This window comes from Sminthopsis crassicaudata, chromosome 6, assembly GCF_048593235.1.
Source record: "Sminthopsis crassicaudata isolate SCR6 chromosome 6, ASM4859323v1, whole genome shotgun sequence".
Lineage (NCBI taxonomy): Eukaryota > Metazoa > Chordata > Mammalia > Dasyuromorphia > Dasyuridae > Sminthopsis > Sminthopsis crassicaudata.
In genome coordinates this window covers 159,002,378-159,022,437 of record NC_133622.1, presented here as the reverse complement: position 1 = coordinate 159,022,437, position 20,060 = coordinate 159,002,378, and the positions used below count along the sequence as shown (strand labels likewise).

The 20,060-nt window shown below is 32.2% G+C and overlaps 1 protein-coding gene across 1 annotated transcript in view; it reads left to right on the top strand.

Moving 5' to 3' along the window:
- The window catches only part of FRAS1 (Fraser extracellular matrix complex subunit 1), a 488,324-nt gene that overhangs the window by 234,537 nt on the left and 233,727 nt on the right, over nt 1–20,060 (top strand). The window contains exon 18 of the mRNA XM_074276760.1: nt 16,666–16,806. Within this exon, the coding sequence (XP_074132861.1) occupies nt 16,666–16,806 (141 nt within the window). The remainder of the gene's footprint in view (nt 1–16,665; nt 16,807–20,060) is intronic.

The following is a 20,060-nucleotide window of genomic DNA, read 5'->3' as shown; positions in this document are numbered from 1 at the left end:
CACCTTATGTTCTAATTTTTTCTCCCTCCCTCCCTATCTCTCTCCTCCCCTAGGCAGCAGGTAAACCAATATAGGTTAAACATGTACAATTCTTTTAAACATATTTTCACATTTATCATGTTGCACAAGAAAAATCAGAACAAAAGGGGGAAGATGAAAAAGGAAAACAAGCAAGCAAACAATAACAAAAGGTGAATCTATATTGTCATCCAAATTCAGTCCCAATTGTCTTCTTTCTAGATGCAGATGGCTTGGCCATCACAAATTTGTAGGAAATGGCCTGAATCACCTCATTTTTGTTTTTCTCTTATTGTTGAAAAGGATTAGAGACAGAAAATTTCCACTATATACTGAATTTGGCCATACCCCAAGTATTTTAATATGTTTTCTCTTTCTTATAATTATCTTTGTTGTTCTTTGATTCCTTTTTTGTTCCCACCCCAATTCTTCAGGATTATTTTATGAAGTCCCCAATTCATTTAAAGTTTTCTTCAATAGCTCTTTATTTAATATAATTTCTATTCCATCATAGTTATTAAAAGGTATGTTTGATATGTCAAGTTTTCTAAATTTATATATGCAGTTTTTATGTTTCAATATGAATGCTAAGTAATGCTGAGAATACACACACAGACACATACTTTTTTCTTTTTCTATTCAGTAATTGCCAGAGTTATTATTACCTTCCCTAAATTTCTTTTCAGGTGCATAACTTTTAATTTTTTAAAAATTAAAGATATAGATAAGAAGAATACATTGAAGGATCATTTTACTGCCTACTTTTCTTCTAACTTATTTAACTTTTCTTTTGATATTTAGGTATTATGTCATTTAGTGAAAATATTAAGTATTGATATTAATCCATTGTCTATAGTGCCTTTAAGCATAATATAGGTTCCTTGTTTATCCCTTTCAATCAAGTTTATTTTAGAGGCTTCCCATCTGAGATTTAGATTGCTACATTTAATTTAATCAGCTTATCTGTGGCATAAGATTTTGCTCAAGCTCATTATTTAAAGCTATGGGAATCTTTATTTTTCAAATGTTTATTTTTTAAAATATTTTTCAAATATGTAAATATATTTTTTGAATTGTCCTCTGTCATCTTACATTTTATGGGTAAGATCATCCCCTTTATACTTAAATTTATGATCATTAATTGTGCATTTCCCTGTATCCTGTTCTCATTTTTCTCTTATCTTCCTCTTTCCATTCTCTCTACAATGGAGAATGACAACAGAGTGTGCTAATCGCTAATAATATGTCTTTTAGTTTCCCTTTCAGAAGTTTAGATGAATGGAATAAATGATGCACTCTTTCCTTTCCTTTTTTTTTTTTTTTATTATAAGCTTCTATTTGTAAACTATTGTATTTAATAGTAGCTTTCATTTCTACTTTTCTTTCCCTTTCTTCTTTAGTCTGTTCTTTCTCCCTCTCTCATTCCTCTTAATCTACTTTAAAAAAAAATTGCAACTAAACAAAACTATTTTTGTCTTACTTTTTTTTTGGGGGGGGGGAGGGTTGTTTTATTTACTTCTATGACCTTCAAGACTTTTGGATAGGATGAGACACTTGTTTCTTTTCTTCCCATTAGAATGTTAATACTTTGTTGATTGCTCAAACATTTTTAATGCTTGTCTTAACTCCTGCATTTGCATTTCAGAGTTTCTACCTGGCTTTAGTCTTTTTCATCAGGATTGCCCTAGTTTAACTGCTCTGGCTAACGTCATCATAGTCACAGATTATGGTATTGTTGACTTCACAGAGTAGATATTCTGTTTCTGGCAATACACACACACACACACACACACACACACACACACACACACACACACACACACACACACATGTACTAATCCCTGAAACAAATATCACATTTGAGTTAGATCAGTGAAGCCATTGGTATATTGTTTTTTGGTTTGTTTTTAATATATTACAAATCTAAATCCAAATCTTATTTTAAAAGGTAGGTAAATGACACAGTAAATGGAATGTTGGTCCTGAAATCAAATTCTTCCACATTTATCAGCTATGTGAGTAGCTGCCTACCTCAGTTTTCTCAACTATAAATGCAATAATTCCAGGGCTGTTACAGGGATCAAATGAGATACTCAAGGTTTAGCATAGTTCCTAGTCCATACTAGGTGCTAAATAAAAAATTGTCTCCTTCCTTCTAAAAAAGTCTTTTTTTTCAGAAAAGATATATTTTTAAAATTTTTATTATTACTACTTTGAAATATATTGACAGGTAAAAAAAAATCCAACAGCATTCACAAGAAACAGCATTCTGTGTCTGTGGAACTTTTGTGTTACCCTTAGGTGATAGAGCAGATCTAATTGAAATTATACCTGATTCTCAAGTACAAACTTGCCTTGTAATGGAATCTTAGAGATGCTGTGTTGAAACCCTGGCAGAGAACAGGTTGAAAACCTTTGATAGAAAAATTCCCCTTGATGGACAAATTTTATTTTTTCTTGTGAATATAATATAGTCCATATGAATAAAAAATATAATCTACTTCTTCTTAATAGCTCTTAGATTAATTCTGGGTGGTTCTTCTAAAGATTTATCTGGAATTTGAGATTGATTCAGAGAGAATAAAAGACCCAAATGTTTTAAAATAATGTCAAAGAGCTTAAATCAGTAATGCTGGTATAATTCATCTTGAAGAAGAAAAGGGTGATAAATTAGCAAAAAAACAAACAAATATATGCACACACATACATATACACATGTGCATATAGGCATATGTAAACATAGATATATGTCTCCAATACACAGTGAGTATATGTGATGCTTCTCTCATACATATATACCCCTTCATAGAATATCCACACATATACACATGTGTTTATATGTATATACATATTTTTATAGAGATGATATTTTTCCTAGGATGCATAATAAATACTTAATAATTGCTTGACCTTCTAACCTATAGAGTGAATAACTAGGAGTAGAAAAGAGGATAGAATTTGGAATTAGAGGTACTGGGTTCCAATCCTAGGTTTTTCATTTGCTACCTGTATCTTTTTGCATTAGATCACCTCTACCTCTTTGGACCTCAATGTATCTGTCTATAACATGAAGGGGTTGTTAGATTAGATATTTTCTAATTTCCCTTCTATCACTAAATCTATACTCCTATGATCTTAATCATGAGTATACTATCGTATTAGGGCTTTAATTAGGTACATAGTGATATTTTACTAAAATTACATAAAGGGATATTTTGGGAATCTTCTTATCTTTAGGCGAAAAGATAAGGAAGTTTCATGGGAACATGTTGACCTCTTGTTTCCCTTATCACCCTGTGATTCTTGGCTAGGCAAGAAATGATTATTACTTACCATGATCCCTAGTTACCCAACAGGGACTTATTAGAAATCCTTCTTGCCTTCCTGCTGATCTTCCCATAGGTAATTGAGTAAATTGTGATGATCCATTTATAGGTGTTGTAAATGCTGAGGAAATCAAGTAATGTAGTTGCCCGCGACCCTTCAGGGAACTCAACTACTCTTTCTTTTGCCTGCTTAGTTCTCAAAACTCTGTTGTCTTTAATTTTCCTTGAATATTGAGTGTGACAGCTGATGAGCTTCATGTCATTCATTCAGTATCTCTAGAAACCTTGTAGAAACCTCACTTGATGTTTTAAACAGTTGAATGATACTTAGAAAACCAGCAATTCTTTGAGGGAATATAACTCTTCCCCTCCCTTATCCCATATTCACCCAGACACATCCTTTCCTGTATACAGAACCTAAAAAAAGTTGTGTCATTGGGATTTTTTTGCCCCTTTGATCTTGGTAGCCACCAAAGAAAAGGCAAGAAATATTTATAGGGAAATTTCTATCATTTTTCCCCTAGTCTTTCACTATGGAGTGGTTAGAATATTTTTCCTTTCAAAATAATAAACAGGGAATCTCTGCGTAGAAGCAATATATAGCACTTTGAAGGAAGGATCTATGATATTCTCCTTCATCACTGCCACAGAAATATTCTGATGATAACTCATCTCTGCCCCTTGCCTTTGTGACAAAATACAAACTCTTCTCTTTGTCACTCGAAGCCTTTGCCAATTTTCCTCCAACCTTCATTCTAATCAGATTGGCCCTCTTGCTGTTTCTTATATGTGACATCTACCATCTCCATGCTTTTGCCCAGGCTGTTCTCCACACCAAGAATATTCCCCTTTTAGAATATACAACTATGCCTGGAAGAGAGATTGCCACCATTTGCTTCATTATTTTGCCTCATCTCCATAATTGAATTTCGAAATTTCAGATGATTATTGCTTTGCTGTTAATTTTAATTTTCTTTCCAATTTTTGTGACTATAGAGTCTGACTACAGTTGAGAGTATACAAAGGGTCTATATTTAACAATAAACCAAAATAAAATTTATTCCCCTCCATGCTTTATAAGATCTGGTACATGGGTTTTCTTATAGGCCCTCACAATCTCTCCTACTTTGCCTTTGTATTACCTTTCCTTGAAGAAAGAACTGTTTTTTACTTTCTTTGTATCTCAGTGTTCAGCACAACTGGTAAATGCTCAAAAATGGTTTTTGATTGATTGATTATTGAACATAGACTCTGAGGAGCCTGTGCCAGGTGATGATAGAGTGTCCTTCCAGGTAGAACAGGCAATAGTTCTAACTTACCTGGTTAAGATCTGCAGCTCATCCCAATTTAATTCTTAAATTTTGTCTTTTGACACTGACAAATTGAGATGTCTCTGGAAGGAAGTTCTTGGCTTTTTCATTTGCCTTAACCTTTTTATCTTTCATATCCTTTGGAATGAATGTCATTTATTTATTTATTCATTTTTGTTTGTTTTGTTTTGTTTTTTAATGTATGGAATAAAATGAGTATTTCCATAACACAGTATAATTTTAAAAAGATGACTGTAGATGAGACTCCAAATCTGTTTTGTACAACTTGCTCTTCCCTTTAAATATATAATAAAGTTATTATGTAAATTTCCCCTCTTTTTTCCCCTCTTATTACACTCTAGAGATAATTACTAATAGATATGAATATGTACATAATATGTAAAATCATTCTATAAATACTTTTTTTTATCAGTTCTTTCTCTGGATGTTTTTCTTAATATGTCCTTTGTAGTTGATTCAGGTATTTGTAACAGTTAAAATAATTTATTCACCTAAATCAGTCTTATTACTGGAGAAGACTGAATGCTTTTAGGCAGGAGTTCTAAACCTAGGAGAGATTAATTAAAAATATATATTTTGATAAGTGTATTTCAGTGTAATTTGTTCATTTTTTCCTATCTTATGTATTTTATTTTATGTATTTAAAATATTCTGAGGAATCACTAGTTTTCAGTACACTGGAACAAAGCATTCCATTCTAAGGTTGGAAGGCTAAATCTCTTTGTCTCCTGGTCCTGTGTCATGTCATGAAAGGCTCAAAACCAAAACATCTGGATTTGCCTCTGATGAGATATCTTATGACCTGAGGCAAGTCATTCAACTTGTGTATATTTTCTGATATCTCTGCTATAAATAATATGCATTTTTAAACTTTCACTGTAGTTTTTTTTTTTTTCCAAATTGGAAAAATTTCTTTGGAAATGTCCATTTACAAATTGAAAGATGCCAACAATTTTGAAGGATTCTCTCAAGATTTGTTGAATATTTGTTCTTTAATTAAAGGATAGCCAGATCCCTCCACTTTCCTTTGTAGAAAATACATACTAATAGAGAGAGTGATTAGGTCTCTTTGATTTAAACAATTGGTTTGCAAATAAACCTATCCAATTATATCTAATCAGAAATGTGGATTAGAACTTTGGCTGCAGTATTTAGGGTTGATTATGAAGACAATCAAAAAGATTGGATTTGTCAAAATCACTCTATATCTGGGGTTCAAAAGTGCAGTCTAAAACTTTAATAGTTATTAAAGCTTTTCCACTTGTGAAGTACACTAAGATTTGCTAAGCACTTTACAATTATTATTTCACTTGCTCTTGTAGAGGTAAAATAGATGCTATTATTATGCCCATTTTATGGATGAGGAAGGTGAGACACTGTTCTGATTTAAATTCAGGTCTTCCAGCCTTCAGTTCTTTCTTCTTCTTCTTCTTTTTAAATAATAGCTTTTTATTTTCAAAATATATGCAAAGATAGTTTTAACATTCACCTTGTGTTCCAATTTTTTCTCCCTCTCCCCCCTCTCCCCTAGACAGCAAATAATCCAATATATGTTAAAAACATGCAATTCTTCTATACATATTTCCACATTTATCATGCTGCGCAAGAAAAATCAGATCAAAAAGAAAAAGCAAATTAAAAAAAAAACCAAACAAAGCAAGGAAACAACCACAAAAATGGTGAAAATGCTGTGCTATGATCCACACTCAGTTCCCACAGTCCTCTCTCTGGGTGTAGATGGTTCTCTTCATCACACGGTCATTGGAACTGGACTGAATCTCATTATTGAAAAGAGCCAAGTCCATCAGAGTTGATCATCACATAATCTTTTTTGTTGCTAAATATAATGTTCTCTTGGTTCTGCTCATTTCACTTCATGTAAGTCTCTCCAGGTCTCTCCAAAATCATCCTGCTGGTTATTTCTTACAAAACAATAATATTCCATAATATTCATATACCACAATTTATTCAGCCATTCTCCAATGATGGGCGTCCACTCAATTTCCAGTTTCTTGCCACTACAAAAAGGGCTGCCACAAACATTTTTGCACATGTGGGTCCCTTTCCCTCTAATAAAGGCATTTTCATTCTTTGCTTTTCTAAAGCCTGGCAGAGTTGCATAGCACATAATAGGTGTTTAATACAGGCTCATTGAATTATTTATTTCAATGTAATTGGCACAGTTCAGTGTCCATTTATTGATACAGACTTATACTTTCCAAATGAGAGCTTGATGAATTCATATTGTCACAGTTTTGAGGAGTTTCCAATGCTGTATTTTATATTTTAAAAACTCCTAAATTAAAGAAGAAAAAACAATTTTGTGTGTCTCCTTTTTCATTCCTGATTTTAGAAGAGGCATTGGGTTTAAAAAGTAAATGCAGAGAAAATAAGAGACTTACTCTCTCAACTCTGTACAAACTCGTTTTTTTTTTTTTTTTTTTTTTTTTTTTTGAGTGATCATGGAACTTGGTTCAGGTAAGCATTACCCAGTTTTCAGCTATAAAGAGTCATCCAGTCACCTCCTCCCTCTAAGTCAGTATTACCTTCTCAAGCTGAATCTTGTTTTGTGGGGTGCGGTTGAATGAAGTAGCTACAGGTTTGGCCCCATTTCCTTTTTTAAAAAACATGTAATTTAACAGATGTTTTTGTAAATAAATTAATTTGCTTTAGGTAAGAGGGAAGGACCAGAGTAAATTCTGGGTATTTTGATCTACTTCAGTGTTGCTAGGAGGCAATGAGGGCCTCTGGGCAGAGTTTTAATTATAGAAATCAAAGGAGACAGCCAGCCCAGGAGGGAATGTGTAGCCACTTACCTGGGTAGGCTGATATACCCCACCTTTATGTTACATAAAAGATCTAAAATATGCATCGTTAAGAAACATGGATTTCAAGAGAAATAACTACATTTTAACTCTTCAGCCTTGGGATAAGAAGTACTAACAACTTTAGGAAAGTCCAATTTTTGTCTCTCTTTCTTCATTTTGCAGCATGAGCATCTTTTAAATCTTGATATTTCTCATCTTTTCTTATCTGTTGAGTCTGTTTTCAGCTCTCAGCTGTTCTTCTTTTTCATCCATCCTATTACTTTTTATAACCTACAGAAGGTTAATATCAAGTTTCTCTCAGCTCTTTTTCTTTCTGACCTGATTTCTCATACTCCTTTTAAACTTTTATCATTCTATGAACACATCCTTGCTATGGTGGTGGGATTCTTTTTTGTTCTTCTATGATGAATTTTGTTGGGACTTTATCCCTTTCATTTTCAATCCTCATCCAATTTGTACCCTTTTATAGTATAAATCAAAATATTTCAATTAAGGGGATTGTGGAGAGTGCTGGACTTTTACTCAGGAGCTCATGAGAGTTTAAATTCTGTCTTTAACAAGTAGTAATTATATAACAATGGACAAATGCCCCCACATTGATTGTCTCTCCTCCCTAAAATTCTTTTCCTCTTCATTTTTGGCCTCTGGCTTCCTTTAAGATTCGACTGAAATGCTAATTTCTAGAGGCATCCTTTCCCATCTGTTACCTTCCATCTATTTTAAATTTATCTTATATTAACCTATTTATTCCTTATTATCTCCTCCATTACAATACTAGTTCTATGAGGACAGAATTCTTTGTATTCCTTGCCATGTGTGGCCATTTATAAATCCTGATTGGTTGATGAATCAGCAGTCTTTCTGAGCCTCTAACTTTCTAATACTAATAACACTTTCTAAGACTTTTTAAACTTTTAATAGTGGGTCTCAGTCTATATAGGTAGAGGGATTTTTCCTAGCCAGGAAATCACAGGTCCAGCATGAGATGAACAAATGGGGGCAACTAGGTGGCGTAGTGGATAGAGCACCAGCCTTGAATTCAGGAGGACCCGAGTTCAAATCTGACCTCAGACACTTCCTAGCTGTGTGACCCTGGGCAAGTCACTCAGAAAAAAAAGAAAAAAAAAAAAAAAAAAAAAGAGATGAGCAAATGACTGAAATCACTGTTTTTGATATGGAGAGCCAGGAAACATAACTGATATGGTTCGAATGTGAAGATTTTAAACCTTTTTTCTATAGAATCATTAACAATAAATGAAGATTATGGAATCCTATTGAATATTCAAAAGGAGAAGATGGAAGCAAATTAATAATGGATAGATTAGTTAGAATCTTTAAGAGACTCAAGAATTTATTAGAGAAGCATTTTCATTCTATACAGGCTTAAAATTAGTTAAAATTCTGCTTCAGCAATACAATGTATTTTTTTAAAAGTTACATTTAGTCTTGTACTTCCCAGCCAATTTCTGAAAACATGGGATATATGAAGGAGTCACCTGTTGAAATTCTTTCTTTCAAATATCTTTGATTAGCTGCATGCTCACGGAGTCATTCTTTCCTGAATGTTTCTACCCCTCAAGACTGGCACTATTGCTGTATAATCTTGATTTCCCTAAGAGAACAGAATTGTGACAGACATTTTGAAAACCTCTAAAGTGTTTTAAATTTCTTTTATTTTTTTTGTTTTTGTTTTAGACAGTTATAAATTAATATGCTAGTATCATCATAGAATCTCTTGGGAAAATAATATATTTTAGAAATGAAGGTATTATAAAGATGAAAGATAGTAATATATATATATATATATGTATATATATATATATATTACTATTATTTACCAAAAAGTTAAAGATAGAAAAATATTTTTATGAAAAGAATCATACAGTCCTATGGGGACTGTATGGAGTCTTACAGTTTGGTCATTTAAAATACTTTTGTACTATTATTAAACATCTATGGACATGCTGGAAGTCATGAAAGTGGTTATGGTTGCTTGAGGAAATGTGAGGACTAGAGAAGGAAGCCCCAGTTGAACTATAGAAAGGTGAGTTGAACAAATTGGAATGTCTTTTGCGTAGCTTGATGTCATATGTATACACATATTCACTATTGCTTTCTGTGATGGTCATCTTTAATTCTTCAGCAGCAGAAGTATTCCAAGTCTTACTGTTATCTTGCAATGCTAGGGAAGTGATTGCATTGAAAAGATGGGCCTTGATTTTATGGGAAGTTATATTATCAATAAAGCTAGAATTGTGCCAGAAATGCCAAGACAAAAAAATGAAAAACAGTTTCTGTTCTTTCATGAGCTTATATTTTTTACTTGATTGAGTACTTGGACCCTTCTGAAAAAAATGGAATTTTACACATTTAGTCTTTCTCAAAGAAAGGTGTCTCAGAATCTGAGAATAGCCATGTATAAATAGGACTTTGAAAACTTTTTTTCCATTTAAAGAAAATTATTTTTTAACATTTTGAATGCATCACCAAACATGAATATTACTGTAGACAAAGAGAAAAAAAGATTATATATTAAACCATATGTATTGTATATTAAACTAATCTGTTATGTGTAATTTCATTTCTTTTTTTATCAAATACATAACAAATTCAGTATGTTAGTTCCAGAATTGTCCTGCTTGTTTCTGTCTCCCTCTGAATTTTCCTCTGACCTCGACTTTGTATTTTTTAAACATTTAATTGAAGATTTTTAAATCATCTTTATTACTACCATTTTTACTTGTTCTTCCATAATTCTCCCTTTCTCCCAAAAGTGATCCCATGTAACAAATAAGCATACATAGGCAAGCATATGGAATCCACACATTAACATCACCATCAAAGGTTTTGGTGCTGGGTTTGGCCATTGTTTTGATAAAAATACTTAAAAGTTTAAAAGTTCTTTCCATTTACAATGTTGTGTTCACTGTATAACTTGTCCTCTTGATTTTGCTTATTTCCTTATGCATCAATTTATGCAAGTCTTCCTTGAGTTGATTGAATTCATCCATTTTGCACTGTTTTTGTGATGTAATAATATTCCATTCCATTAAATTTTTTAGTTATTCTTCAGTTGAAAGGCACTTCTTAAGTTTTCAGTTACTTGTAATTAAAAAAAAGTAATGCTATACTTTTTCCTCATTCCTTAATCCCTTTGGCATATAAGCCAAATGGATGTGGTTCCAAATTGTTTTCCTAAATGACTGGACTAATTAACAATTCTCACAACGGTATATTTGTGTGGCTGTCCTTCCACAGTCTCCAATAATTGTCAGTTCCTTTTTTTGTTGTCTTTTCCAATTTAAAATATGTGAGGTGGAATCTCAGAGTTGTTTTAATTTGCTTTTCTCTCATTACTTTTGATTTGGAGTATTTGTTTCTGTGTGGATATAAATAGATTTTATTTGTGTGAAAACTTTTTAATTTTATGAAATCAAAATTGTCCATTTTATCTCCTATATTCTTAAGCTTGTTTTGTTGAACTCTTCTATTGATTCTTGTAAAAGTTATATCTTTTTCTAATTCTTTAATTTGTTTATAACATGAGCCTTTATATCTATATCATGTTTCTGTTTCAACTTCATTATGTGATATATGGTATGAGACCTTGGTTTAAATTTAATTTCTGCCAGATTACTTTCTATTTTCCCCCTATGGATTTTTGTTGAATATTGAATCTTTATTACAGTAATTAGTGTCCTTGGATTTTTAGAGCACTATTTTGCTTTAATTCAGGATTTTGTATAATTTAACTGTAACACTGATTTGCTTTTCCTGTTTTTAACCAATATCAAAATGTTTTCATAATTATTGCTTTGTAGTATAGTTTGATATCTGGAACTGGTATAGTTTTCTTTTTAATTTTTTTTTCCATTGTTTCCCTTAAAATTATTCACCTTTCTCCTCAGGAGAATTCCCCCCCTTGATTGTTCTATAAAATAATTCTTGGCATTTGATTGATATGGTTTTTAATTTGTCATTTCTTGTAATTAATGTCATCCTTTTTATTATATTAGCATCTCCAAATCATGAACAGTTGACTTATCACTATTTATTTGTTTGCCTTTATTTTGAGGTTTTATAATGATATTCATATAATTCCTATTCATTCTTGAGTATATTTTTATATATTCTATAGATATATATTTTCTATATTTTAGTTACATAGTTATATATTTTATATATTCTATAGCTATTTGAAATTGATTTTAAAAAAACTTTTCTTTCTGGTTTTTGTGGATAATGTACAAAAATTGATGGTTTTGTGAGTTTAACTTATAATTCTGTAACTGTTGAATTATTGTTTTAATTTTAACTGAATTTTCTAAATAAAGCAATAATTTTGTTCCATTCTTATTTATACTTATTTCTTCAATTTCTTTCTTTCTTTTTCTTGTCTTATTGCTAGAGAATTAAGTCAGATAATAATATTAAAAGGGACTGCTCCACTTTACATTTCATCTTATTGGAAAGGCCTCAGTTTCTTCCTTAAAGGTTATGTTAGATCTTAGATTTATGTGTTTTTAGATTCCTGATTAATAAAGGATCCATTTATTCCTTTGCTTCTTACTGTTTTTAACATAAATGGATATTGAATTTTGCCAAAAGCCTCTTCTCTTTCTATCTTTCTATTAATATAATAATGTTATTAAATTTTTTATTAGTCTTTTCTTGTGCTTCTGAATTCCTGATATAAATCTAATCCTTTTTGCCAATATTTTATTCAGTGTTTATTTTGATAGTCATTATTATTTTGATTTATAGTTCTTTTCCTCTGTTTCATCTATGCCTGAATTATATATCAAGATTGTATTTGTTAAAGTAAAAATTTGACAATTCCTTCTTATTTATTTAAAGTTGGTGTTATTTGTTCTTGTATATTTGACAGAATTCATTGTAAATTCATGTAATCTCCGGATTTTTTCTTCGGGAACTTCTTTATGACTTGTTCAATTTCCTTATGTAAGATTGGGTAAATTAAAGGCTGTATTTCCTTCTCTGAGTGTGTGTGTATGTGTGTGTGTGTGTGTGTGTGTGTGTGTGTGTGTGTGTGTGTGTGTGTATGTACAAATAGCTATTTATTTCTTTTAAATTATCATGGGCTTTGGGGATATATAATCCACATTTTTTGGGGAAAGATTTCCCTTTTTCCCTCTTTTATGATTTTTACTTTTTATTTATTATTTTTCTCTTTTCATGAAAATCAGATTATCTCTTTATTTATTTAAAAATGTTGCTCATTTCATCACTTGATTTTTTTTTTATTACAGATTTATCTACTCTTTGATTTTTTTTTTTCAGAATTTCTACTTTTAGGTTGAATTTTTTTAATTGATGTTTTTCTAGTTATTTTCATTGATCTTTCTTTTTTTTTTTCTTAATGAAAATATTAAGAGATAGATAATTTTTCCTGACATTTTACCCACAAATTACTTACTTTTGGATTAAATTATTTAATCTCGTGTATGACCCTGGGCAAATCACTTAATCCCAGCCTCCAAAAAAAAATTATTTAATCTCAAATTTTCAATTTTAATATTTTGTCAAATGTTCATTGATCTTAATTGGATATATTTGATATTTTTGCTTTTTGTATTTATTAGGTTTTATGTTTTAACATGTGTACAGTTTTTGTAAAAGAACAATAAACAACTGAGAAATATGCATATTCTTTTTAATTTCCATTCAACAATCACCAGAATTCTATAATATTTAACTTTTCTAAACGTATGTTTGGATTTTTTAACTTTTTTTCTTGTGTTGTATTGATGTTCATATGATTATAGCTTTGCTGTCAGTTTCTCCCTTCAATTTGTTTGTTTGTGTGTGTGTGTGTGTGTGTGTGTGTGTGTGTGTGTGTGTGTGTGTGTGTGTTTTGGCCTAGACTCGGGACTCAGGTCAAATTTCCTAGTCATATGACCCTAGACAACATAATGTATGGGTTATATAGTCTCTGCCTCAATTTTCTCATCGTAAAATGGGGATAATAACAGTATCTACTTCACAAAATTTACTGTGTGAGAATCAAATAAGGCATTATTTCTAAAGTGCTTAGCACAATGCTTGATATGTAGTTGATATATAAATTTTATTTCCTTCTTTAAATTCATAAATTCACTGTCCATGGTGCTTTTAAACAGCACAAAGATCTCATGCTTATCTTTTAAAACTTTGTGTATTTTTACTTTTGCCTTGTGTGAAATTAGGTTTGCTGCTCTAACCATTTAAAAAATTTTTTGTCTGAGATCTAATAAATTCTGCTCTTGTACTCATTGAAACTTTTTTTTGTGAATCAGTTTTTCTGCTATAAATATTTTCCTGCATAGGGGTCCTTTTAATTTTTTTTTTTTATAATCCCTTTATAATATAGACCTTGTAGTGGTTTTGCAAAGGGAATGCATGGTTTTATAGCCTTTTTGTTATAATTCCAAATTGTTCTTCAGAATATTTGAACTAGTTCTTAGCTCTAACAGCAGTATGTTATTGTGTTTAACATCCCTTCCAACATTTCCTTTTTGTCGGGTTAGCCAATCTTATGGTCATGAAGTTGTACCTCAAGAGTTGTTTCAATGAGCATTTCTCTCAGAAATTAGCATTTCTTGATAATTTAGCGCATTTTTATATGATTGTTGATAGTTTTAAAAACTTTTATTTCTTCTTCTTCTGAAAACTTCTTGTTCATATTTTTGGCTATGTATCATTAGGCAATAGATCCTTTTAAAAACATACACATTTGGTCCAATTCTCTGTATATTTGAGAAATGAGACCATTATCGAAGAAACTTGCTGCACCTCCCACCCCAGTTCTTGCTTTTTTTCTAAAGGCTTTGTCTACTTTGGGGATTTTTGTGTGCAAAAACTTGATTTTATGTAATCAAAGACTGTGGAGTTCTAAATAGCCACTTGCCTTTTCTCTTCTTTTAGAAGGTAAACATTTCTTCACCCTTCTGTCCTTTCCATTAGCTCAAATGTATTTATCTTTCTAGGTTTTTCTTGATTCCTTTGTTTACATTTCAGAGTTCCTACTGAGCTCTGGCATTTTCATTAACAATCTTTGAAAGTCCTTTATTCTATTGGATTCCAGTGTTTCTTTCTCTATAGGATTATGCTCTGTCTTGCAGAGTTATTTATGGTTGTAAGCCTTTGTTTGCCTTTTAAAAGATTTTCTTTCCTGTATTATATAGTAGTTGCTGCTAAGTTTTATTTTGTCCAGATTGTGACTCCCTGGTATTTGAAAGCTTGTTGTTGTTGTTGTTTATAGTATTTTTTTCCTTTGACCTGGAAGTGCTGGATTCTGCCTGCCATTTATGGATGTTTTAAAAAAAAATTTAAATTAAAAGTTTCTTTTGGAAGGTATATCCTTCCCATTTTTATTTTATCTGCAGGTTCTGATATATTTGACCAGTTTTATTCCAAGCTGTCTTAAAATATGGTATCTAGATTTTTTTTTGAGGGGGGGAGCAGGGTTTAGACAACTAAGTGGCACAGTGGTGAGAGTGCTGGACTTAAGAATTCAAATCCAGCTTCAGATACTTACTAGTTTTGTGACACTTGACAAATCATCAGCTTCAGTTTCTCTAACTGTGAAATGAGGATAATAATAATATCTCATAGGATTGTTGTGAGAAACAAATAAGACAATATGGATAAAACATTTTGAAACTCAGAAGTGCTAGAAAATGCTATCTTCATCCTCATTATTGTTTGGTCATAGTGTTTAGAATGATCAGTGATTTTTAAGTTCTCTCTCTTCAATCTGTTTTTGATAAGAGATACCTTATATTTTCTTATATTTTTTTCAATCTTTTGATTATGTTTTAACACTTCTAAATCTTTCTTGGACTCACTGAATGCTTTTTTTTTTGTTCCATTCTGTTTTCATAGAGTTCATAGTTTGTGTATAATTCCATTCTCTTCCCACCCCCCAAAAAATTGGTTGTTCTCATCCATAGGTCCATGAACAATGCATCAAAGTTCCCATTTTTTCTACAGCTATCTATCCACTATGCCACCTAGCTGCCCCTCCCTCAACATTTATCATTTCCTTTTTTTAATCATTGCTACTCTGAAGGTATCAGGTAGAACCTCAGAATTACTCTAATTTGTATTTCTCTAATTAGTAGTGATTTGAAGCACATTTTCTTATTGATTTCTTCTCTTGAAAATGATTTATGCTTATCCTTAACCCATTTTCACTTGGAGAATTTTTTTTTTCTCATAAATTCCAATCAGTTTCTTATATATTTTGCAAATTAAACCTAACCATTTAATTTTTTCTTCCATTTTTTTTCTTTGGCATTCTTATTTCACTTTTGCCTTTTGCTTATTTCTTCCTAGTATTTTTGTATCCCTTATCATCTATTCATCCCTTCCCTTCCCCTATCTCCTATTCTAGTATTTGTGGAATTATATATTTCTTCTGGCTTGAACTTGAGTGTCTCTTAACGCATATGATTTCTTAATGGCATTTTACATTTTCTTCTTGTCTTTAGCCACAATTCCTAGTTTGAGACTTTGTGCTAGTGCTGGGCTTTGTTTCCTTCCATATTCTTGGATGAAGTATTTAGTTATAGTGTGCTGGCAGGCATCCTGTATGCTGGCTGGTTTCAGACCTGCTCACCTGAACTCCCATTGATTTCCCAGATGGGAAACTTCATTTGATCCTTACAGGATCTTTTGGTATAGTCTGGGGCTGGCTAGAAGTATTTACTGTTGAGTTGTTTGGCATTTTGTCACCTGTATTTTATACATTGGTTTTTTTTTTTAGATCTTTGCAAGAGTATATTTTGGAGAATTGGGCTCCACCATGACCATTTTAACTATTTATTATATATAATTATCTATCTACATTATTATATAAATATAAATATATAACTATATCATCATTTTAATTATAAATCCTTTTTTTTCATTTTTAGTCTATATATAACCCATGTTCTACAGATACTCACTTTGTAATATATTTTAATTTCTCTGGAAGAATGAATTGGAGAAAGGATAGACTAAAGGCAAGGAGACCAATTGGGGGACTATTACAGTAGTCAAAGTGAAAGTGAAGAGGACCTTGGCTTTTGGCTATACAATTAAAATTAAAGAGTAAAAGCTATATTTTTAAATTTCTCTTTCTTGTTAATCATTACCTCTTGCTTTGTGTTTCTCCAGCTTGTCATGATTCCTGTTTGGCATGTCAAGGGAAGAGCCCAGACAATTGCACATCCTGTAAATCATCTCAGGTGCTCTTTGATGGCCAGTGCTTCCCCCACTGCCCACATGGATCTTTCAACCAGAAGGGCAACTGCTCCAGTAAGTGCTGCTCTGAATTCTTCACATTTTTTTATTTGTATGATGTGACATTTTTCTTTCCATTCACTTGCTACCTTTTTTCCCATCATGACTCAGTTGATGGGTACCTTCTTTTGCTTCTAGTTCTTTGCTACTCCAAAAATGATGCTGTGAATATTTTGATCTGTGCTTTATATCTTTAACTTTTTTGCCTGGTAGTAGCATGGATGGGTGAAAAGGTATGAAAGTTTATTCACTTTGGAAACACGCTCTCTAAGGCCCCCTTTCCTTATCTTGCAAAGAGTTCAACAAATGTTTTGACAGGATGATAATTTGTACATGTGCAGACATTCAATCTAATATGCATTGATTATACATTTACTATACATAAGGTACTCTGCAAGATGCTTGTGCTATAAAGACAATAGGGAAATATTCCCTGCTTTTATAATGCTTATATATGCTAAGGACTGGAGGGAGAAGATTCAATATGTTTGACAAATATTATGGTTGTGGTCCTTCATTCTTGAAAAGGATCAAAATTACATCTATGTTGGGGGCAAGGTATGGTGTGCCTGACTATGTCTGACTAGATCAGTACAAGGTCAGAAGATTCAACTTCTGACTGAGCACAAATAGTCCATATGCATTCAAACTAGGGATTGGGAAGGGAATGAACAATATTAGCTGGAGGGTCCTGCAAAAGCATCACATGAGAGGGAGCCCCTAAAGACAATCTCGAAGGAAACAGGGTCTAGAAACTGGACTGAGAGAGAGAGAGCATATTTTAAGCCTAAGGAATTGGGTAAGTTCAGGGAGGTAGGAATTTTAATACCAGTTTTAGGGAAAAGCTAACTCTAGTTTGCTGGAGCATGTAATATCTGAAGAAGAGTAACAACAAATATGATTGGAAAGATGGGAGCCAGATTTTGGAGGCCCTTAAGCATAACGCTTTGAAATAATAGGTAACCACTGAATATTTTTGAGTTTCATAGAGAGCTGTGTTTTAAGAAGTTAATTTTATTAGGTGAGAGTGATGCTTGAACTAGAGAACTGGCTCAAGGCAGGGAGAACAGTTAGGATGATTTTTACAAAAGTTCAGCTGGGAGGCAATAAAGGCCAGAACCAAGATCCTGCCTGGGTAAATAAAGATAAGGAATAATTCACATAATGCAAATCTGACTGATTATATTGATGTTTGGTATTGTTTATAGCAAATCTTTTAAAATGGCAAAGGAGATTAGAGTCATTGAACTTTGGCAACTTAAGGGATATATGGAGTGAAGAGGAGGAGGGAAAATGAAGGAATGTTCTAAGAATGGGAAGTTTGGCAAAATTAAGGGTTTAGGGGAAGTGATTCTTTACTTTTTAATATTATCCATCCTTTTTCAGAATAATGCTCTTAAATGTATAAAATAAAATACATAGAAAGGAAACCAATTATATTGAAATAGTTATTAAGGTAACCGAAAAAGACAAGTTCATATGTCCCATGTTAAGACCCTTTGGTTTAGAGAAAAATATGTGTTCTTGCTTGTTAGTTGACAAAGAAAAAGGAAAGGAAATTGGATGTAGCTTTTCTAGGTGTTAATCCCTCATGAGATGAGAGACCTATAAGAAAGAATGAAATATTAAATTGATTAATAATAGAGAAAAAGCTAAATGTGAAAAATAAGAAGAAAAAGGATTCCAATGGGCCAAGGAGTAACTACTGTGTGTTGAGAAGTTGGAGGATACAAGAAGGTTACCCTGTGAACAAAGAGAAAAAGAAGAAATGGTGAATACTTGTAGCTAAGACACAAAAATGAAGCTGTTTTTGAAGAAGATGGAGCTGTGCCCTGAAGGGAAGGCAGCTCCTTGCTGTCTGAGGTATATTGATAGATTCTCTCAGATGAGCAATCATCCAGGAAGGGTCAGAGGCAGAAGAGGTTCATAGCAGTGATTGTTAATTCCTACTGAGGGTAAGTAAGGTAAATTATTTCTTCTGTTACCCACTGAACCTACCAAGGCTTGTCAAACTAGATGATTAATACCTACTTTTGGTGATTCATGTGAGCCCGAATGTTATTGCCAGAAGGAACCTAGAAAGCATTACTAAAAGTTGTGAAATCCTGGGCAAGAAACTCAAGACCTTAAGGCAAAGGTGTGTAGGAGTTAGATCCAATTGGCTTTCAAGATCCATTTGTTAATTTTTGAGCGTGTGAGCATTTACACCTTGGATACAAGAATCCCTGTAAAATAACTTGTTTTAAATTTAAGGAAGAGATGGAGAAAATGTTAATAATGCAGATTATACTTTTAAAAACTATGCCCTGCATAAATGTAAATTTTCCCTCCTAGAAAGCTGCTTATTAAGCATTTACCAACATATTACAGCCTGATGGACACAAGGCAGCATCTTAATTTTTGCTGCCTAACAAAGACAAGGGTTTTAGAAGAAAAAGATAAATTTGGAAGACGAACAAGGGGGTTAAAAAGATAGGGATGGATTTCTGATCCATGGTTAACATATAAGAATTAAAGGCTCTTAGGCTTAGACAGGATACATATTGCAAGGACTGGTAATTACCTAGAATCCTACAAAAACAACTCAAAGGTCTTTAAATCGAAAATAAAGGGAGTTATATCTGCCAGGGGATAATAATCATACTCTGGAGAGAATGAGTAGCTATACTATAGGAAAATGAAATCTAGAGAGATAACATGATAGTGAAAAACATGTGAAACTTACATTCAAGAAGACATAGTTTCAAATCTGACAGCCTCCAGCTGGGTGATCTTGGTCAAGTCATATAACCTTTGTGCCTCAGCTTCTTTACATATAAATAAGAAGGTTGGCTTCTAACTTTAAATTTCAGATGCTGTGATCTCGTACCAGTAAAGATAACCTGAAGCTCACAAGAAACAAGATAAAATGTTCTTTAAATTTGATTTTAAGTAATAAAACCTGTGACTTTGACTCTCCCCACACAGATGCACAAAGTAGACAGAGAACCAAAAAATTCTTGTTTAGTTAAAATAATAATAAAATGATAAAAAACAACATAGTACAGTTAGCAAACAAAATGAACTAGAGAGTCTAACACAAGTAGGTAAATACATCCTATTAGGTACCACTGAGACTTGTTGGAATAATACTCATGACAGAAATATGATTTTGGAAGGGTGTAGTTTATTCACAAGAAGTAGGATAACATTGCATATGAAGAATACACATTTACTTGAGAAAAGCTAAGAACTGGAAGGGAAAAATATGTTAGAGAGTTATTGGGTAA